At 43.4% G+C, this 16,686-nt stretch overlaps 3 protein-coding genes across 11 annotated transcripts in view; 1 reads left to right on the forward strand and 2 right to left on the reverse strand.

The window, feature by feature from the left end:
• Nucleotides 1–312: 312 nt before the first annotated feature.
• Nucleotides 313–6,226, reverse strand: OSGEPL1 (O-sialoglycoprotein endopeptidase like 1). 5 transcript variants are annotated; one of them, XM_075511848.1, is made up of 8 exons: nucleotides 6,206–6,226; nucleotides 4,830–5,185; nucleotides 3,795–4,182; nucleotides 2,685–2,889; nucleotides 2,453–2,601; nucleotides 1,806–1,936; nucleotides 1,585–1,656; nucleotides 313–470 (listed from the first exon to the last, which is right to left on the reverse strand). In XM_075511848.1, exons 2-8 carry the CDS (start codon nucleotides 5,039–5,041, stop codon nucleotides 377–379), a joined length of 1,251 nt encoding a protein of 416 aa, XP_075367963.1. In that variant the 5' UTR covers nucleotides 5,042–5,185; nucleotides 6,206–6,226; the 3' UTR covers nucleotides 313–376. The 5 variants fall into 5 exon arrangements, with proteins under 5 accessions (XP_075367963.1, XP_075367964.1, XP_075367960.1 ...); XM_075511849.1 differs by lacking the exon at nucleotides 6,206–6,226 and adding an exon at nucleotides 5,682–5,809 and having other exon boundaries at nucleotides 3,795–4,177; XM_075511845.1 differs by lacking the exon at nucleotides 6,206–6,226 and adding an exon at nucleotides 5,682–5,809.
• A 619-nt stretch (nucleotides 6,227–6,845) lies between these two features.
• ORMDL1 (ORMDL sphingolipid biosynthesis regulator 1) lies at nucleotides 6,846–13,744 on the reverse strand. Of its 2 annotated transcripts, none has more exons than XM_075511851.1 (4): nucleotides 13,611–13,744; nucleotides 11,834–12,014; nucleotides 9,272–9,423; nucleotides 6,846–7,767 (listed from the first exon to the last, which is right to left on the reverse strand). In XM_075511851.1, exons 2-4 carry the CDS (start codon nucleotides 12,005–12,007, stop codon nucleotides 7,632–7,634), a joined length of 462 nt encoding a protein of 153 aa, XP_075367966.1. In that variant the 5' UTR covers nucleotides 12,008–12,014; nucleotides 13,611–13,744; the 3' UTR covers nucleotides 6,846–7,631. The 2 variants fall into 2 exon arrangements, with proteins under 2 accessions (XP_075367966.1, XP_075367967.1); XM_075511852.1 differs by having other exon boundaries at nucleotides 11,834–12,027; nucleotides 13,611–13,733.
• The window catches only part of PMS1 (PMS1 homolog 1, mismatch repair system component), a 50,617-nt gene continuing 47,547 nt past the window's right edge, over nucleotides 13,617–16,686 (forward strand). The window contains exons 1-2 of one of the 4 annotated variants that reach the window (XM_075511838.1): nucleotides 13,713–13,835; nucleotides 16,397–16,537. The gene's annotated coding sequence lies outside the window, so the exon portion shown is untranslated. Of the gene's footprint in view, nucleotides 13,836–16,396; nucleotides 16,538–16,686 lie in introns of all 4 variants that reach the window. The other 3 variants (XM_075511839.1, XM_075511840.1, XM_075511841.1) reach the window with 3 other exon arrangements.

The following is a 16,686-nucleotide window of genomic DNA, read 5'->3' on the forward strand; positions in this document are numbered from 1 at the left end:
TGAAAGGTATGAATTTTTTTAACATGTAGTATAAATCATAAATCTTCCATGAATTATATATTATATTAGAGATTCTATTAGAAATACATAAACCTTATTATAAGTTATAAAGTGTAAACAATGGAGATATTTCCATTTGTGTAAATTTTCATTAGAAAGTGCACTTTTAATTTTTTGTTTTGCTATTGTTTTAATACCTAGAACTCTTAGACATTTCTGGAACGGTAACTGAAATTTGGTGATACCACACAGCATTTGTTTCTCTGACAGGTGATTTTTCAACACTTGTAAACCAAGTACTGTCAGTAAATGTAACAGCATTGAAACAGTTTTTATTGAACAATTTATAGTTGCATTTACTTTACTAAGTTACTTTTTAAGATGCCAACCATCGTATCTTCTTGTTTAGTTTTGGCACCTTGATGGAATCTTCTTCAACTCTTTTTGAAATATCAATTCCAAGGGGAGCTCTAGAAAATAATAAAATTATGTATTTGTTAAAAGTAACTGACATTGTTGCCATCTCACAGAGATGTGCAGATTCACAGACCTTTTTTGCAACAAGCACGGGAGTCACAGTATTTTTGCAGGTTCCCTGCACCGTAAGACTGCGTGACCGTTAAAATGGTCCCTCTGAAGCTGTACCTAGGAAACGTCTTTACACTGAGGAAACGTTTGCATTTAGCCATTCCAAACTCGGGGAAACACAGTTGTGATTTCAAAACCATCTTTTGGGGGCATTGTTTTATTTAGATTCTGATTTTACTTAATAATTCATTTTACATCTCACTGATGAATGCAAGACACACTAGAGATTCACAGGTATCTGTTTATGTGATAATCTTAAAGAATGTGCAGTCTACAGCAAATACAACTTAGTATTTTATTCACTGAGATATATAAAGCAAGTTATTTTTGAAGAAGAGTATTTTATCATTTTTCATGTGAAAATTATAAAACAATTTTTTTTGTCCTGAGACCTTCCAAGTCTGTTTTCCTGGAAGTGGAAAGGGGAAAAGCCTGAAAAAAATTTCAAGTTTAAGACCAGCTGGTACTTTCAAAATACTAGAACTTTGTTTGGCCTTAAGCCTAGGATCTACTTAAATCCATAGAACAAGTCTTACCTAAGAAGTCATTAAAAAAATCAGTATTACCAGTAAAAAAAAAAGTTATTATCAGATGTTGTAAGTCAAATTATTTTTTTTTAAATTGATTGCTCATTTTGAATACACAGTTTGACTTGGAGCATTTTGATTTATGTCTACAGTGACCGAGAAGCTAGAGGGAGTGTATTACAGCTTAACTTGTCCCAGTTTTCCCATATCACAATGGTAATAGGAAAATACATAGAACTGTTATGATGTATGGTAATTTAAGTTTCTGAGCCAAAACAAACATAAATACCAGACACGATCATTTGTATTTCACAACTACATTGAAAAGGAAGTGCTGGTAACTTTTGAAGCTTGCATGCACTGCAAAGACACCCCTCATCAGCTTCTGCTACGCTTTTTAGTCTACACCTCCTTCCACTTTCAGTGACCATACTGAAGAAACAGACTGTGAATGAACTGAGTCACTTACTTTGGTTCATAGCGGATGCCATCAGTACTATGTAAAACACCAAGTCCTGCACGTAACCTTTCAATGCCATTCCTAAGCAAGAAAGCAATTATGTAAAAATGTACGTCATAACCATCTGAATAAGTGTATGTGGTTTGGTCACTATAAACAGAAGTTCTTGATTCTGACGTCAGCTTTTAAAGAACATTATAGAAACACATGCAAAGAGAAATTACTCTTACCACGCAATCATAACACCATTATCAGTGCACAGTCTTGGAGGAGGACACAGAAGAGCAAAATCATTTGCATCCGCCAAAGTCTGTAGACCTTTTCGGATATACTGATTACTTGCAACTCCTCCTGATACAACCTGAGAGCAGTTTCAAAAAGATAAAAGGCATTAACTCAAAAGTACTGATGGGTCACACTCAACTAACACCCATTTAAAAAAAGGTTAATCGGATGAAATTCTAAAGACAGCAATAAATAACGCGTTTGAAGATTAAAACCAATCTTTGAAGGTGAAAACATATCAGAAAAGAGTATGATAAAAAAGCTTATTATGCTAAAAGAGATTCCTGAATAAAAGCATGTTATAACTAGAACAGCTGTCAAGTATTGGGGACCACTAGGTCACATTATGTGGCCTAAATTGTTATGGAAGATCAGATTAGATGGTAAGAAAATATCTTTCTAGCTTAAAGCCAAACTATGACAGACTTTATTGTAAATATTTGTATGACTATTACTTTAATCCTGGTATTTTAGCAATGTAATACATACTGACATCTTCCTCGCCTGTCAAGGGAGAAAGCGCAACAAGGCACCTGCATCTTCAAATGATGTTATACAGTCAAATATAAAAAGGAAAAAAAAGTATACCCACCAAAGTTGCATTTTTTGATGATAATATGCTATTTTTTATGCAGAACAGCATGGCTCGATATGTCCGCTGGATAATATGAACCGCCACTGCATGCTGTACAGCAGCAGCAATATCCTTAACACAGGATAGGATCTCACCTTCTTGAATACCTAGAAAAATGTATGATCAAATGGGTTTTCCCAAGTATAGCTCATCAGAAACATGGTTTATATCTGACTTTGTTTGAAAATACCTTCTTCTTTTTCTTTTTGAATAATGGCTTTATTGACAAGGTTCTGAAGTCCAGAAAAAGAAAAATCACAGTTACGGTATTGTTGCATGGGAAGCCTGAAGGTGTGCTGTTGCCGGTTTCCAGTTTGAGCCAAGTGCTCTATCGCCTTCCCCCCAGCCATGCTGTGGCACTCTGGGTGCTTTCTTAAAGAGAGTCTTCTTGCTACCTAAGGAGGTAATAAACAACAGACTCAGAATAGAGAGCTAAATTAATTCCTCCTAAACTGCATCACTGTATTGTAGTCTGTGGAGTAAAATTAGACACCACAAAATCCAATCCAGCGTGGAATTACGAACAGGGTGCAAGAAGGACAAGACATGCGCCAGCTGGATTTTTTTTTTTCTGGAGTAATTAGAACAGTTTAGAACAATTTGGGCAAACATGAGGATCAACAAATTTTGCAGGAAACAGTAATTACCCAATTTTTGTGCTATAGGAAACACACATGGACTGCCATACTGTATCACCGGATAAACAGGAACAAAGTTGGTTTCAACTTTCAACAATCCCCTTTTGACTCCACTCACTCCCCCACTTTTTTAATTAATACACACAAATACTGTTTAAAAACTCTGCTTGTGTTTGAGAACAAAACTGTAAGTGATCAATTTTACAGATTGTACTCAGTGACCCAGATAACTTAGATTCTGAAAGCCAAACCAGGCTTTTCAAACTGTATAAAAAAAAACTGGTAAGGAATGTTTTAATATGTACCGCTTTTAAACCTGACAGCATCCTTTGAAATATCACTATCCATCTTCTCAAATTCATACAACTCGTTTGTATAAGGGGTGTCAATGAAACTTCCGACACCAGTTTTGGTTATGTTGTCTATTTGCTAAAAATATAATTAGTTTACATATGTTACAGCTGATGCTATGCATAGATTTTTAATAGCCTCTTGTGTCTTAAATCTACGGTATTTCAAAATAAGGGGAAAAAAAAGTTAAGTAAAGCTCATATTGCACTGTATTACTGTCCTCGGGCTGATGATAATACTACCATTATGTAGTATAACTAAAGTAAAAAGAAAAAAAAAGCACTAGACTCACTCACGTCAGGAAACATTACCTTGTCCAGCATGTCCCCCGGTGCTATATCTATGGACTGTCCAAGCAGAAGGAAATCTGAAACTCCCTGTGCTACTGCCAAGAGGCAGTGGCCTCCAGAGAGTAAAAGAACCAAGAAGGGAAACTCCACGTGATGCGTCAGTCTGACGGTCAGTGCGTGAGCCTCCATGTGATGGATGGGTATGAACGGCTTCTGGCACCTCCTCACCAAGTTCAGGCTGTACTGCAGCCCCACTTCAAGGCTTAGTGCAAGCCCCGGTTTTACTGTAGTTGCGATAGCTGTGAGTTCATGTACAGAAACTCCGCTGACACTAAGCACTTCTTTTACTACTTGCTCGATGTTTTCTCTGTGAAGTTGCTGTGCCACCACAGGAATTATTCCACCTGCTCTAGTAAAAGCAAAGAATTACAACGCGTTTGTATTTCGTAACAGATAGAATGGCGTAAAAATAGATTTTAAACACCTCTTAACCTTGCCACATCCTGCCTCCTTCCTTAGTACGCTCTCAAATGCCTTGTTTAGTGTAAAGGGCATCTCTGCACTGAAGAGAGCACAATTGTCACTGGGAGGACAGAAAAGGATGTCACTTGCCCTTTTCTAGTACACATACCTCTTAAATGTATCTCAATGCTGTTCCAAAACAATGCCTGTAACTTAATATTCACAACCCCTCGCTTGTCAGTTCATGTACTTAGCCACCAATGCCTATATTGGATTAATTTTCCCTTAAAAAATTTGAGACGTTTAGTGGTTTTAACAGTAGTAATGATTTCCTCTTTAATTCAAGCTAGATAAGTAATCTGTCTCTTTTTGAAAGAAAATACTGGAGGAAACTTGTTAAATGCACAGCATTTCTTTCCTCACCCTTAGTCATATCTCAAGCAGAATGTGGTGTGGCCCAAGAGCTAGGTCTTTACACCTACCCACTTCTTACTGAATTTTCTGGAGGAGAGAAGACTTTTATACGGATGATATTACAAGAATAACAGTAAAATCATTATTAAGGCAAAAGCCCTAAGAGAAGTATATTCTCACTGTAAATGGACTTCCTTCTGACAGTGCAGCGCTTCTCCCAGAACATTGCCGGCATCATCCACCACAGCAGCGCCGGTGTCATCGCAGCTCGTCTCTATTCCCAGAACTAGTTTCCGAAGATGCTCTTTTCCAGAGCGAGCAGAGCTGCTTCTCAGCCACGCCGCTCGGCCGTGTTCAATCGATTTCAAAAGGCTTTTGCCAATGCTGTTCATTGTTAAAAATCTATCTGGTAGTTATGTCTGGAAAAGAACTGTACGGTTTATTATTACCGGAGGGTTTCCAAGCACATGCTCTGGTTCGATGTTCTGAAGAGGTGCTATTAAAGTTACGAATGACTGCACATGACGTTTAAGACCCTAAGAAAAAAAAAAAATAATTTAAGAGTCGGGAGCTAGTCTTTGTTTTACCTAATCACGCTTCAAGAGACTTCTTCGCCCATGCTTGCTGCGTACGGCGCTTCCTGCAGCCCTAAGGGAGGGACACGGCACAGCGTGAGCCCGCAGCAGGCCCGCAGCGCGGGTCTCAGCTGGCGGCAGACTTGTCTCTTAGCACCCTCTTCGCTGTTCCGTGGTCAAAGGCCGGCTGCCATCCGCAACGGGCCGACCGAGCCGCCCCGCGGCGGCTGAAGGCGGAAGGAAGGCGCGCCCCGGCCCCGGCCCCGGCCCCGTTCCCCCGCTGCGCAGGGCAGCGCCGCCCGCCCGGCCCCCCCGGCCGTAGCCACGCTTGCCGCCGCGCACTCGCGCTCTACCCTCGCACCGCCGCTTACCGCCCCCTCGCCTCCCCTGTTCCCAGCGGCACGTTTCCGCCCCGCGGGGGCACACGGCCAGCCGGCTCGCCCGCCGCCCTACCCACCCGCGCAGGCAGGAGGCCCCGCGGCCGCGCACCGCGCCGGGGCGGAGCAGGCAGCCGCGCTCCGCGGGGCAGCGGCGGGGCACGGGGCGGGGCCGCCGCGGAGGCCGCGCAGGGGGGGGGCAGCGGGGCGGGCGGCCCGGCCGCAGCGCGCAGGCGGAGCGGCTGGGCGGGCGCGGGGCCGGCGGCCGGGGGCAGGGCGCTGCGGGCTCCCTGGCAGGCCGGCGAGACCAGGCCGCCGGCCCAGGGCGAGCCACGATCGCTCCGCAAGGCAAGAGCCTTGTGCAGCCGCCCGGCCCCGACCCCGGCCCGGCGCTACCCAGCGCGCGTCGCCGGGCCGCTGTGCCCATAAATGCGGTCCGTGCCTGGAAAGCCTTGTCACCTGTACACAAACCCGCCCTTATCCAAGGGCTAGCATCGCCTTGTGATGCTCAGTATTTACAAATTAGCCGCTTACCGCCTCCCCTACAAATAACACAAAGAATTCATTACTTCCAATTGCTAAAAAAAAATTTGTAACTCATTACCTTTCGCTTTTTTAAACAGCATCTTTGTCGATAAAGTACATAGCCAGAAAATTCTCTTAGCAAGAAAAGAAGTAAGCCACTGCAGGCTTTTCTTTCTTTTTTTTTTTTTTTCTTTTTTATTTTTTTTTCCAGCTCACTGGCTGTCACTGCAACCAAAATGTAAACCGAGTCTTAAATGGAGTCTTCTGTTAAATCCAAGCTGGTTTTGGCGGGCAGACATATGGTAGACTTCAAAATTCATCCTTTTTCCAAAACAGAGAAATAAGTGCTCAGAGCTCTAGATGTACCTCCTCCACTCTAGTTCCAGAGTTGCCGATATACAAGATTACTCCATACTACACAGTACCCCTAAAACACAGCGTTCCTCCACATTTCCAAGACATGCAAATTATCTATACCTTTTTCTGCAAAAGCATACAGTTAGTCCATGGGATTGGCCTATTCACCTACTTCTAGTCCAGCTTCTAACTTACGTCCTACACAGAGTTTCTCTTACGTGTTCTGACGCTGTTGCTCCATAATGGAGCTACTTCTACACCACCAGCAACCCCTTCCCCCACAATTACAGGCCTCTCAACTACCGAAAAACAACCCATCAGTCAAGTATTAGAGAAAACAGTCAAAAATCCACACCATCAAAGAAATTTCACTTTTTCAGGATGTCCCATTTACACATAGAAAAGTCAGTATCCTGGTAAGCAAAATGAAATAAACACAACAGTAGCAACTTGTAAAAGCGTACATAAACTGAGCTATCAAGTCGATGTAGAAATCCCCTGAGCTGACAGTTAAGGACTTTCTTCGGTCTTTGTGACAAAAAAAAAAAAAAAAAAAAAAAATCACAAGAACAGATAAGGCATGGATTACACCATCAGTTTATGCTAGCTGTCACAGTATTTACTGTGAGACAAACTTTCACAATGCACTAACAAGCACAACCACCTACAATCCATACAGCAGAAACTAGCTACTTTCACTTAATCTAAGAATGCGGCCTCACCAGTCCTTGGCATTGAGGATCCTGCATTTCTATGTACAGTTACCATTTGCATTATGGTTGACTGCATCTTTGTGAAACGTTACTCTCCGTTTCAGCTGTTATTTGCGCCTTCCTTACAAGTCCCTTGCATCAGCCAGGCATACGTACAGTCTTAGTGGTGATTACGCTTTAGAGCTGGGCCTGCCCAGTTCTTAATGGAAATCTTTCTTCTAGAGGTTTCCGATTCACATTTAAGTATTCGAAGGGATCTTCTTATAAACTCGACTGTCATCCCAGACAATGCTGCAGGAAGCAGGAATTGTGTCTCAGATGTAAAAGCATCTCTCATTGAATACGATTTAATACATGGCACAGCAGACTACTTGTTTCCTTCATCTGGGGAGCATCAGTAGCCATGTCGGGGGCAATCGGTGTCAAACCTTCTGCTTAATATTTATTGATGCCAAAGATTCGAACGCCATGCAACTGTGGCAGCTTGGGGATAAGCACGGTCAGGAGAGAGGTGGTGTTGAGGATAAAGTGCGTTGGATCATACTTTGTGTAGAAACTCGCCAGGAAGTACCTGCGGGAGAAAAGGCAGCAAGCTTAGCTGCTAACACCCTGGTCTAAAAAATAAACAAACAAAGCACAGCTGAAAAACATGCTTTAGTAACCAGTCATATTTTACTGATTAACAACCGATCTATTCCTGTATTAAATATCTCACCTGAGATTCTAGAATATCTACAGCAAAATTGCGGACTAAGTCTCTCCTTCCCATACTTCTCAAGGTGCTAACAAGCAACTCTCGGCTAGCATTTTCCTCCAGCATTTCTCCCCACCCTTTAAGTTGGAGTCTCTGACTTCTGCACCTGATTTGTGACACAGGTTTTAAATGGTCTAAGATCTGTTACCAAAATACTCACAGCTCTGCTACCCTAGCAAGCTCAGTGACAAAGCATTTGACGTTTTTCAGTTCAAAAATCATTTATGCCCAGCACATCTGTTATTGGTGTGATTTTAAAATGCTTCCCATCTGGCAGACGTTCCCAGTACATTTTTCTTTTAAGCTAGTCCACAACCTCTTCAACTGAAAGAATAAGGAAATGTGTCTCAGAAAATCCAGTTCACTACCACCTTCTTTACGCTTTGAGCCAATAATTTCATCTTGTTCTTTGCAAAAACTAGTCACAGAAATGAGGCTATCGGATTGTTGGGTTTTTGGGTTTTATTCCCAGCAAAATGGAGATGTTTATTCAGCTACTTATGCATTATTAGTGCATGAAGAGAACCATACGCAAGTGTTCTGAATACAAAATTCCCACTGGAAAGCGAGAAACTATCTTTGAAGAGAGGATTTTTTTGAGGAGTTATATGTATTTTTTCAGTTTCTATCCTTTGTGAACCAACTTTCTAAACATGATGCAGCATCTTCCCTTCCCTCCCACCCCACCATGCAAGTGGACAACTTCCTTAAGGGAAAAAAAGAAAGACGTTTTAGAGTTGGATATTAAACACTTATCTGATTTCCTTTAGTTACACAACCATACTTTTGTCAACAGAGACAGGCAGAGTAGAATTTCTCAGCCATTTACATAACTAGTGTAAACAGAAGACAATCTGTACAAAGCAAAACCGACGTGCAAAATCCTGGACTCCATTCAGTGAGGACTGCCACACTCCTCGTAACTCACCAGTTGCAAAATGGTTAATAAATGCTGTCCTGTGTTAAAGGCAATTAGTTTAGATTTTCAGTATTCATGACTTCACAATCTCTTAAAGAACTTCAAGAGTTAACAGTAAGTTTTCCTCATAACGTTTCTAATCTTTAAAACCTGCCCCATTAATAACTGTTTACAAAGCTGGACTTCAGTATGTGAATTAGAGTGTTGAAAGCTGCAGGAAGAAAGGTTGTTGATTATATGGCCTGTAAATATGTAGTCCCTACCTCTGTGATGTAGAAACAAACAAACAAGCAAAAAAAGAGAGAAAGTGCTTTTAGAATGTAAATTGCAACTCATTTGGTTGCAGCTTTTGAAATCATGGGTTTATCATTCAATTAATCCATAATACAGTTTTGAACTCACAGAATTATAGGAGAGATTGTGAAGAATTTTCTTGAAGATGTAAATTGTACTCCATAATCCAGTTGTTCCCAGTGTGTTAGTAGCCTAGCTTTCCCCTGATCAGGTGTTTCAAAAGGAGTTCCCTTTACTGCATGCAAAAACACATACATTCCCTGGGGAAAACAAAAAGTGAATAGAGTGGCACTTTCAGCTGGTTTTTTTTTATAATTGTTACATTGTTCAATGCATTGTAAAAAAAAAAAAAAGAGAGTAAATGAACTCTCACCCAGAAGAGCTGCTAGCCTGTAAGGACAAATTATAGAAGAGGAAGGAAGAGACAAGAAGTGATTTGCCCGAGGTTGGGCAGTCAGAATTAAAGCCACAGTCTATGTGACATCCGATCCACTGCCTTATCTTCTACATTAGCTAGCAAAAATTGCATGAGATCAACAGAATTTTAACAAGCACTGTAACAAGTTTAGGGCTGCCAATTTATATTACTGCTTTCCTAAGACAGAGTTAAATGAGTTATGAGGTAGAGTCCGCACAGAGCAAAAAATCTGCCTACGAATACTGGCAATATTACAAGAACTTCTGAAAGCTTTCTCAGTCCCCCAGTGCTTCAAATACTTAGAAGCTGACTACGAGCAATCTGTTGAATAGCATCTGTCCTTCTCTTCGTTGCTTCTCCTTAACGACATCGGACTGTTCTTTGCTGTTGTTTCTATTTGATCGGAGCATGCCACGTCTGGCTGTTCTGAAAGATCGATTTGGGCCCAAAGATCAATCAGACAGGGCAGTCTACCCTCTTCCAGTTTTAAGAAACATTTGTTTTCTATCAAAGAAAGCACACCAACTGCAAGCAAGAGGCTCTATCAGAAAATATCAAAGACTTCCATTTTCTTTCTTTCAGGTGTGTTCATTTCTTATGCACAAACAGAAATTGTTATAGAAAGCTTTATATAGAAAAATCACATTTCTTCTGAATTCTTATGAAGGAGGTGAAAGTTGAGCAAGTCACTTCACATCTTCTTCCACTTTTTTTTGGAACAGCCCCCTGACTGGAGGCCTATTAACCTAAGAGATTTAATTTGCTTAATTAATTCTTCAATTCATGATGTTTGCAGCATCTCAGTTTTAATAACTTAACCAAAAAGGCACTTTTAGGACATATCCAAATGCTTACCACATATTTTATTTCGCACTGGTACTTGCAGAAAGGACCAGCAAAAATGCTTTCAAGGTCAGCTAAGAGTTTTCCATTAGTGGAAATCCAAGATTTTTTTGTTTGTCAACAATTCAAGGATTTGTTTCAAAAAAAGTGCCATTTAAATGCTGAAACATCCAACAGTGAAGTTTATACTCATCTTCTAGTGTTCCACTAGAAAACTACTTGCCAGTGCATGCTCTCATCCGTGTTGTCATTACAGCTACTTGCAATGAATTTGGTAAGGCATTTGGGAAATATTTAGTAATGCTTGTCTCTGCCAACATCTTCTGAAGTCAGGCATGTCTGATGCTGTCAAAGATAACATACAAAATGCTCTAATGATGCTTACAAACCCACTATTAGTTTTAAACCTAGCTACATCTAATCTAACCTAGCTAAACCTAATACTTTTTTACAGGATTCTAGAGGATATTATCCAAACTCAGTCTTTAAAGTAAACTATCATTTTCCTAAATAAGGAAGAAGCTATATTTTTGTCAAGACTTCTTTGCTGTTAACCTTGGAAAGCTGAGTTAGCAAACCTCAAGCATGATGTAAATTGCTGGATTATGGCCCTCTTTTCTCCAAGCTTGGCAGGACCAATATACATACTCGCATTACTTTATAACGATTACAGCAAAATTATAGCATCCTGGAGAGAGGAGGCAGAAAGATTCTTAAGGTCTTCAGCTTCCAAATCCTTTTGCATGCCAAAGTCATCGTGCAAATCACAATCCACTGAACAACAAATGGTTTCAGGGCCTGGGTCAAGGTAGTCCAGTTTTTCCCACCGCTTTCAAATACAATTTTTCTTATGTCATGTATAGTGACAAAGTTGTACGCTGAAGTCATTCTGAGCTAAAATTTAGCTAGCTTGACCAGAAATCAAAGCAAGAAGAAAAAGAACACAAATGTTTCTGTCCAAGAAAACAGGTAAAGTGCTGAAATTAAACATTTTGGGATGCTAACAGATTTATGTAGAAACATTAGTAGATAACACCCAAGCATTAAAAATTTAATTTATTTTATGGATTCAGCACAGCTCTCTAATATACAAAACACTGTAAAAGTCGTTTGGCATGATGATTTTATGTTTGCAAGATTCTAGCTTAATTAAACACCTTTTAAAAGAATACATAAAATATGTAAGGAATATTTCATATCTTTTGTGCTTAAGCCGGAAGTGATCACGTATCATTCCTCCTCCCAAAACCAGCCAACTCATTTAACAGTGGATAAGCCAAGCAGAGGTGGCGTTTTGGCTAGCTGCATTTCATTATCCATACAGCCTGGCTATTTTTCTCTTCTCCTGCTACTACAAATAAATACGTATGAACAACTTTTCAAATTTTGTTACGAGAGAGGGTACTTACCAGGTTGTGAATCACATTTGTTAAAGTCCAGGCAACAGGAACAGTAAAGAAAGGAATGCTGAGCAAGACAATGTGCAGCATGCCAACTCCAAGTGCGTATGTCAGCCACATTCCACGACTGTTCATCACCCGTGTGTTTGGATTTACCTCGCTGTGGGCAACTCCTACGTTCATTTTTACCCTATAAAACAGAGCTGTTTGAAGATTGAGACTACTGTTATAGAGAAGTACTTAATGTATGCAATTTTTGATTTGGGAAAAGGCTGTTTTAAATAAGCAGGTCTGGAAGGAACACAGTGCATAAGCAAAGATGTACCTCAAGATCTTCAAAGAATGGTTTATAGAGAAGTCAGTACAAAGGGGCTGTTGGGAACTGTTTTTTAACAAAAGCCCAAACAAATAAAACCTACAAGCCTGCTACAGAAGGGACATTTAAAAAAAATAGTAAGCTGTGCTGCTAGAAGCTGAAGTTGCAAACCTGTAAGAAACCAAGCTTTGTAACTTTTGTCCTCTACATTCCTTTCTCCATCCACAACAATATCCACAGTTCTTTTCCACTTCCCATATCAGACAATTTTCCTCCTGTTTCTCATTCACGTAATGGCTAATGAAGAAGTCTGCATATACCAATTGCCCAGCCACCGACTGCTAGAAAGAACGAATAAGGACTAATTTATGCCTGCTTTTCTTGCAGCAGAGCACAGATTTCAGATTTTCCTCCTCTCCCCATCTGTTAGTTTTCAGACAGACATTTCTGTCTTTCAAATCTGGCTGAAATTAGCCAACGGGTTCCAAAGTTTTCTAAGTGACACACATACGCAGAGATACACAGAACAATTTCACAATGCTGATTTCTTCAGGAGATTGACAGAACTTACTGGAGGCAACACTCTCATCCTATTGCACTAAAATTTGTAATAATAATTAGAAAAACCTCATTGCATACTTCATACTCATGTGATCTGTAAGACTATTTATATTAATTTATGGGACTGGGAAGGAGACTTTTGAACTTCCTTCTAAATCAGGCTATAAAAGCATTGTTTAACCAGCAAAAATAGCTTGCTTTTGGTAGGAAGTTTGTTTCTTATACTTGCTTAGCGTTGTAAAGCACTGTTAACACCCAAGTATTTTGCACTGTTAACAGTAGGCTGGGGAATAAAAATAGAGGTGATGAACCTGAAACTGAACCGGGGCAGTGCTGATTTTAATCAATACCTGTTGCAAAGTATTTCAAAACGTGCAGGGAACACATTACCTGAGGCGGGTGAGGTGCGATCGTTCTCCTCTCCCTCTCTCCCTCCCGCCCTCCCTCCCTGGGATGCAGCCCCGCAGGTGAGCGAGTGCCTAGGCATACCTCTGGACATGGTCTACCATCTCTTCCTATCTTTTCCTCACGCTCCTTGTCTAATCAGGTAGGACACCTTGTCTCAGTTCGGGGCACCCCTGTGTTATCTCTCTCATGGCCAGGAGCCCAGCCGCACGAAAGAAGCGGGACGCTGCGCCCGCATTCCCGGCGCAGGTCGCCTCCGCAGGAGCCGAGGCCTCCCCGGAGAGCCGCTGCCCTTCCCGGCCACACACCGTGCGGGCTCCCCGGCAGACCACTCCGGCAGACCTCTCCCGCCGCCCCGGCCCGCCGGGCCCCGCCGCTCGCCTCAGGGCCGGGCCTGGCAGCAGCCGCCGGGCGCCCGGCGGCCTGCTGGCAAGCACTGGCGCGCAGCCGGCAGCGGCGGCCCAGCCCGCCTTCCCGCCCTCCGCCTCCCGAGCCCGGCCCCACCTTTCCGGAGACCCGCCGGGCCCAAGCGTCGCCGGCTCAAGAGTCGCCGGCCGCGCTGTGGCCGCAGCCGCCCAGGAACAGCAGCGGAGCGCAGGCCGCCGGCCGCAGGTAGAGCCCGCCGGCCGCCCGGTGGGCAGGGCTGCCGGGGAAGGGAGGGGCCGGGCCGGCCGCACCGCCCACAGGAGCGGCGGCGGCGGCGGGAGCGAGGGCGCCGCAGACGCGCAGGTAGCGCAGCCCCGGGGCTCTGCGGGAGGCGGGCGCCCGGGAAGGGCGGAGGGGAGAGGGGCGGTGCGGGGCAGCAGCCCGCCCGCCGCGGGAAACGCCGCTGCCGCCGCTGTCTCCCCCGAGGCCGTGGCCGGGACGCTGCTTCCCCCGGGCAGCTGGCGGCACCGCGGTGGGAACCGCTGCCGCTCCGGGCTGCGCGGGACGGGCCTGGGCCTAGGCCCGGGCCTAGGCCTGACGCGGCGCGGCGGCCCCCGAACGGGGCCGGGCCCTGCCGGGGAGCGCGGCCCGCTGGCCGGGGCGGGGGGCGCGCGTCCCTCGCGGCGGTGGCTGCCCTCACCTCGCTCCGCCTCGCCGAGGGGCGCGGCGACGCTGCGGCCGGCCTTGTGTCGGCGCGGCACCCCGTGCTTTTCTTAGCGAAAAGCAGAAGCGGGAACTGGGGCCGTTCGTGTCGTTTTAGGTGACCTCAAGGGTGACCGTCCGCAGGTTTTATCTGCAGCTTTCCTCTGTTTTTTTTCCTCATAAACTGAAGAATTACCTGAGTAGGCGTTCTGGTGGACACCTAAGAAAGGTGGCTGTTGGAGTAGGGTTTGGGTGTTGCTTTAGAAATCTGTGAGGCTGCAACTGTGAAGTTTAAGGAGTTTTTGTTTGCAGTTTACCTGATGGCATGCAGCATTACAGCTATTGAGGGAGCCCCGGTTGCTGGGGTGTCTGTCTTCGTTTAGAGGGGTGGAAGGACTACATTGGTGATGGTGCTCAGACACAGAAAATACTATGCCTTCCCACTGAGCACGGATTATAGTATGTCCAGTCAGTGAACAGTTATGGTAGTAATGTGGCTTGAGCTGAAATATGTATCTTTTAGCTAAAAGTAATCGGGTTGGATGCATTTCCATCTGTAGCAAGTACCAGAGGTCCCTCCCTTGCAGCAGGTGCCATGGCCGTATGACCATGTGCGTCCTCCCCTGCGATGCAGCGAGCAGCCGGCAGCCCTGCGGTGGGGTGCTTGGGTCCAGGGAAGGGGAGGGCACACCAGGAGCTGGTTCTTCTCCCAAACCACCTGCATCAGTCACACCTCATAGAAAATTTCTCCTTGGAATCTGCAAGGTTTTTGTTTTAAGACCCTCCCTTGTCTCAGTCAGTGTCTTTTGATAAAGATACCCAGCTCTGATCTGGCACTTGTCATTAGTACATCATGAAGCACTTGAGATGGGAGTCCTGTATAACATGTGAATGCGTGAGGAAAGCTGCCATCCTGAATGCGTGTACATGATTAATATTGGTCTGTCTTCAACAACATACATCTTCCCGTGCTCTTCTTCTTTTCCGGTTTGTTTGGTGGAAAACTGATCGGTCAGATCTTTTTACCACATCTGAAAGGCAAACTCCCTTTGGAATGTAAACAACAAGTATGAAGAGAAAACCTCTTTGTAGCTGTTCTTAGAAAAGTTTTAATGTTGCTTCCTCTTCAAAACACTGTACCTTTTTTTTCTGCAAGTAACCATGTTTTTGCTTTGTCTTTTATGTTTAAGGAGTGGCAGTCTTTAGAAGCATATCGAGGCAGCGTCTCATAATTGTCTTATTAGCTGCGTGTACCCTGGCAGGATAGTGGTGCTCTGGTGTGTTGGCTGCAGTCCCTCACTGTGTCCTGACTGTCAGGAGGAAATCTGGGTTTGCTCCATTCCTCCACACGTGCTCATATCCTTGGGACGGGTGCTAAGTGTGCGGTCAGTGTTCTCCAGCAGATAGCTTGGACTGAATCAATGGGGAAGCCAGGACTGCCGGGATTGTTTGTGTTTCAATGCAAATAACACTACATAACGTAACCCAGTAAAGAGTTCTGCTGTGGAGAGAAGAAACGTTGCTTGTAGGACAGAAAGCAACCCAAGTCTGAACCATTCTTGAGGTGCAAAGAGCTTTCTAGCAATCGTCTTTCTCCCCCTCTTCTCACATGCTTGAAAAACTGTGGTTGAATTCCTTGTGTCGTGCTACAAGGATCAGCAGAGATTTTTCCTGAAGCTTGGTTGATTGTGTCTACTTGGGTACTTAAACAGCAATGCATGCAAAAATTTGCAGATCCACTTACAGTCTCTTCATGGAAGAGTGTCTCTAATGCAACAGGAATTTTATAACCCTTTGTAAGTGTTTTCAGTGATTAAAAAAAAAAATCTTTATGGTAATATGAGGCATCTCCATTTTCAAGTGGAAGATACAGAGACACAGAAATAAAGTGACCTGCCTGAGGGCATGTGGTAAGTCTGATCAGAAAGGCAAGGTTATAATTCAGAAGTTTTTCTTTTTCTCGTTATTGCCAGTAGATCACATTGCCATTGAATATAACTTTTGCCTCAGCACCACTGTGCTTCCTCCCCACTTCTTTCCCAACTCCAAAAAGTCACCTTCAGGTTGTATTGCTTCCATGAATTTTGGGGTACTGGGAATTATACGTGCAACACAGCAGTGCTGAACTCAGAAATTGTAAATGTAGGGAAAACATGATGCAAGGAGTTTGTTTAAAAAAGAAAAAAATCAAAATTTTTTTTTTTTTTTTTTTTTGGCATCAGTGCTGGAATTAGACCTGATGCTGGGTAAATATCCTATCTGAAGACATTTCTGACTAGCACTCTGGGTTACGATCTGGTCTGTCTACGCTGCAAGATCACAACTGCATGTTATAGTAGTTTACAGGAGATTACTATATACATGTGGGATACTGTTTTGTTAAATATATCTCTGAATTCTTGATTTTTTTCATTAGAAGTTTAATCTGCTAAAATAATGTTTTCTAGTCTAGACCTCTGTGTTCTGTTTCTTCCACAAGTCAAACTCCCATTGACTGAAGAGGAAGCTGGGT

Source organism: Mycteria americana, chromosome 9 (genome assembly GCF_035582795.1).
Source record: "Mycteria americana isolate JAX WOST 10 ecotype Jacksonville Zoo and Gardens chromosome 9, USCA_MyAme_1.0, whole genome shotgun sequence".
Lineage (NCBI taxonomy): Eukaryota > Metazoa > Chordata > Aves > Ciconiiformes > Ciconiidae > Mycteria > Mycteria americana.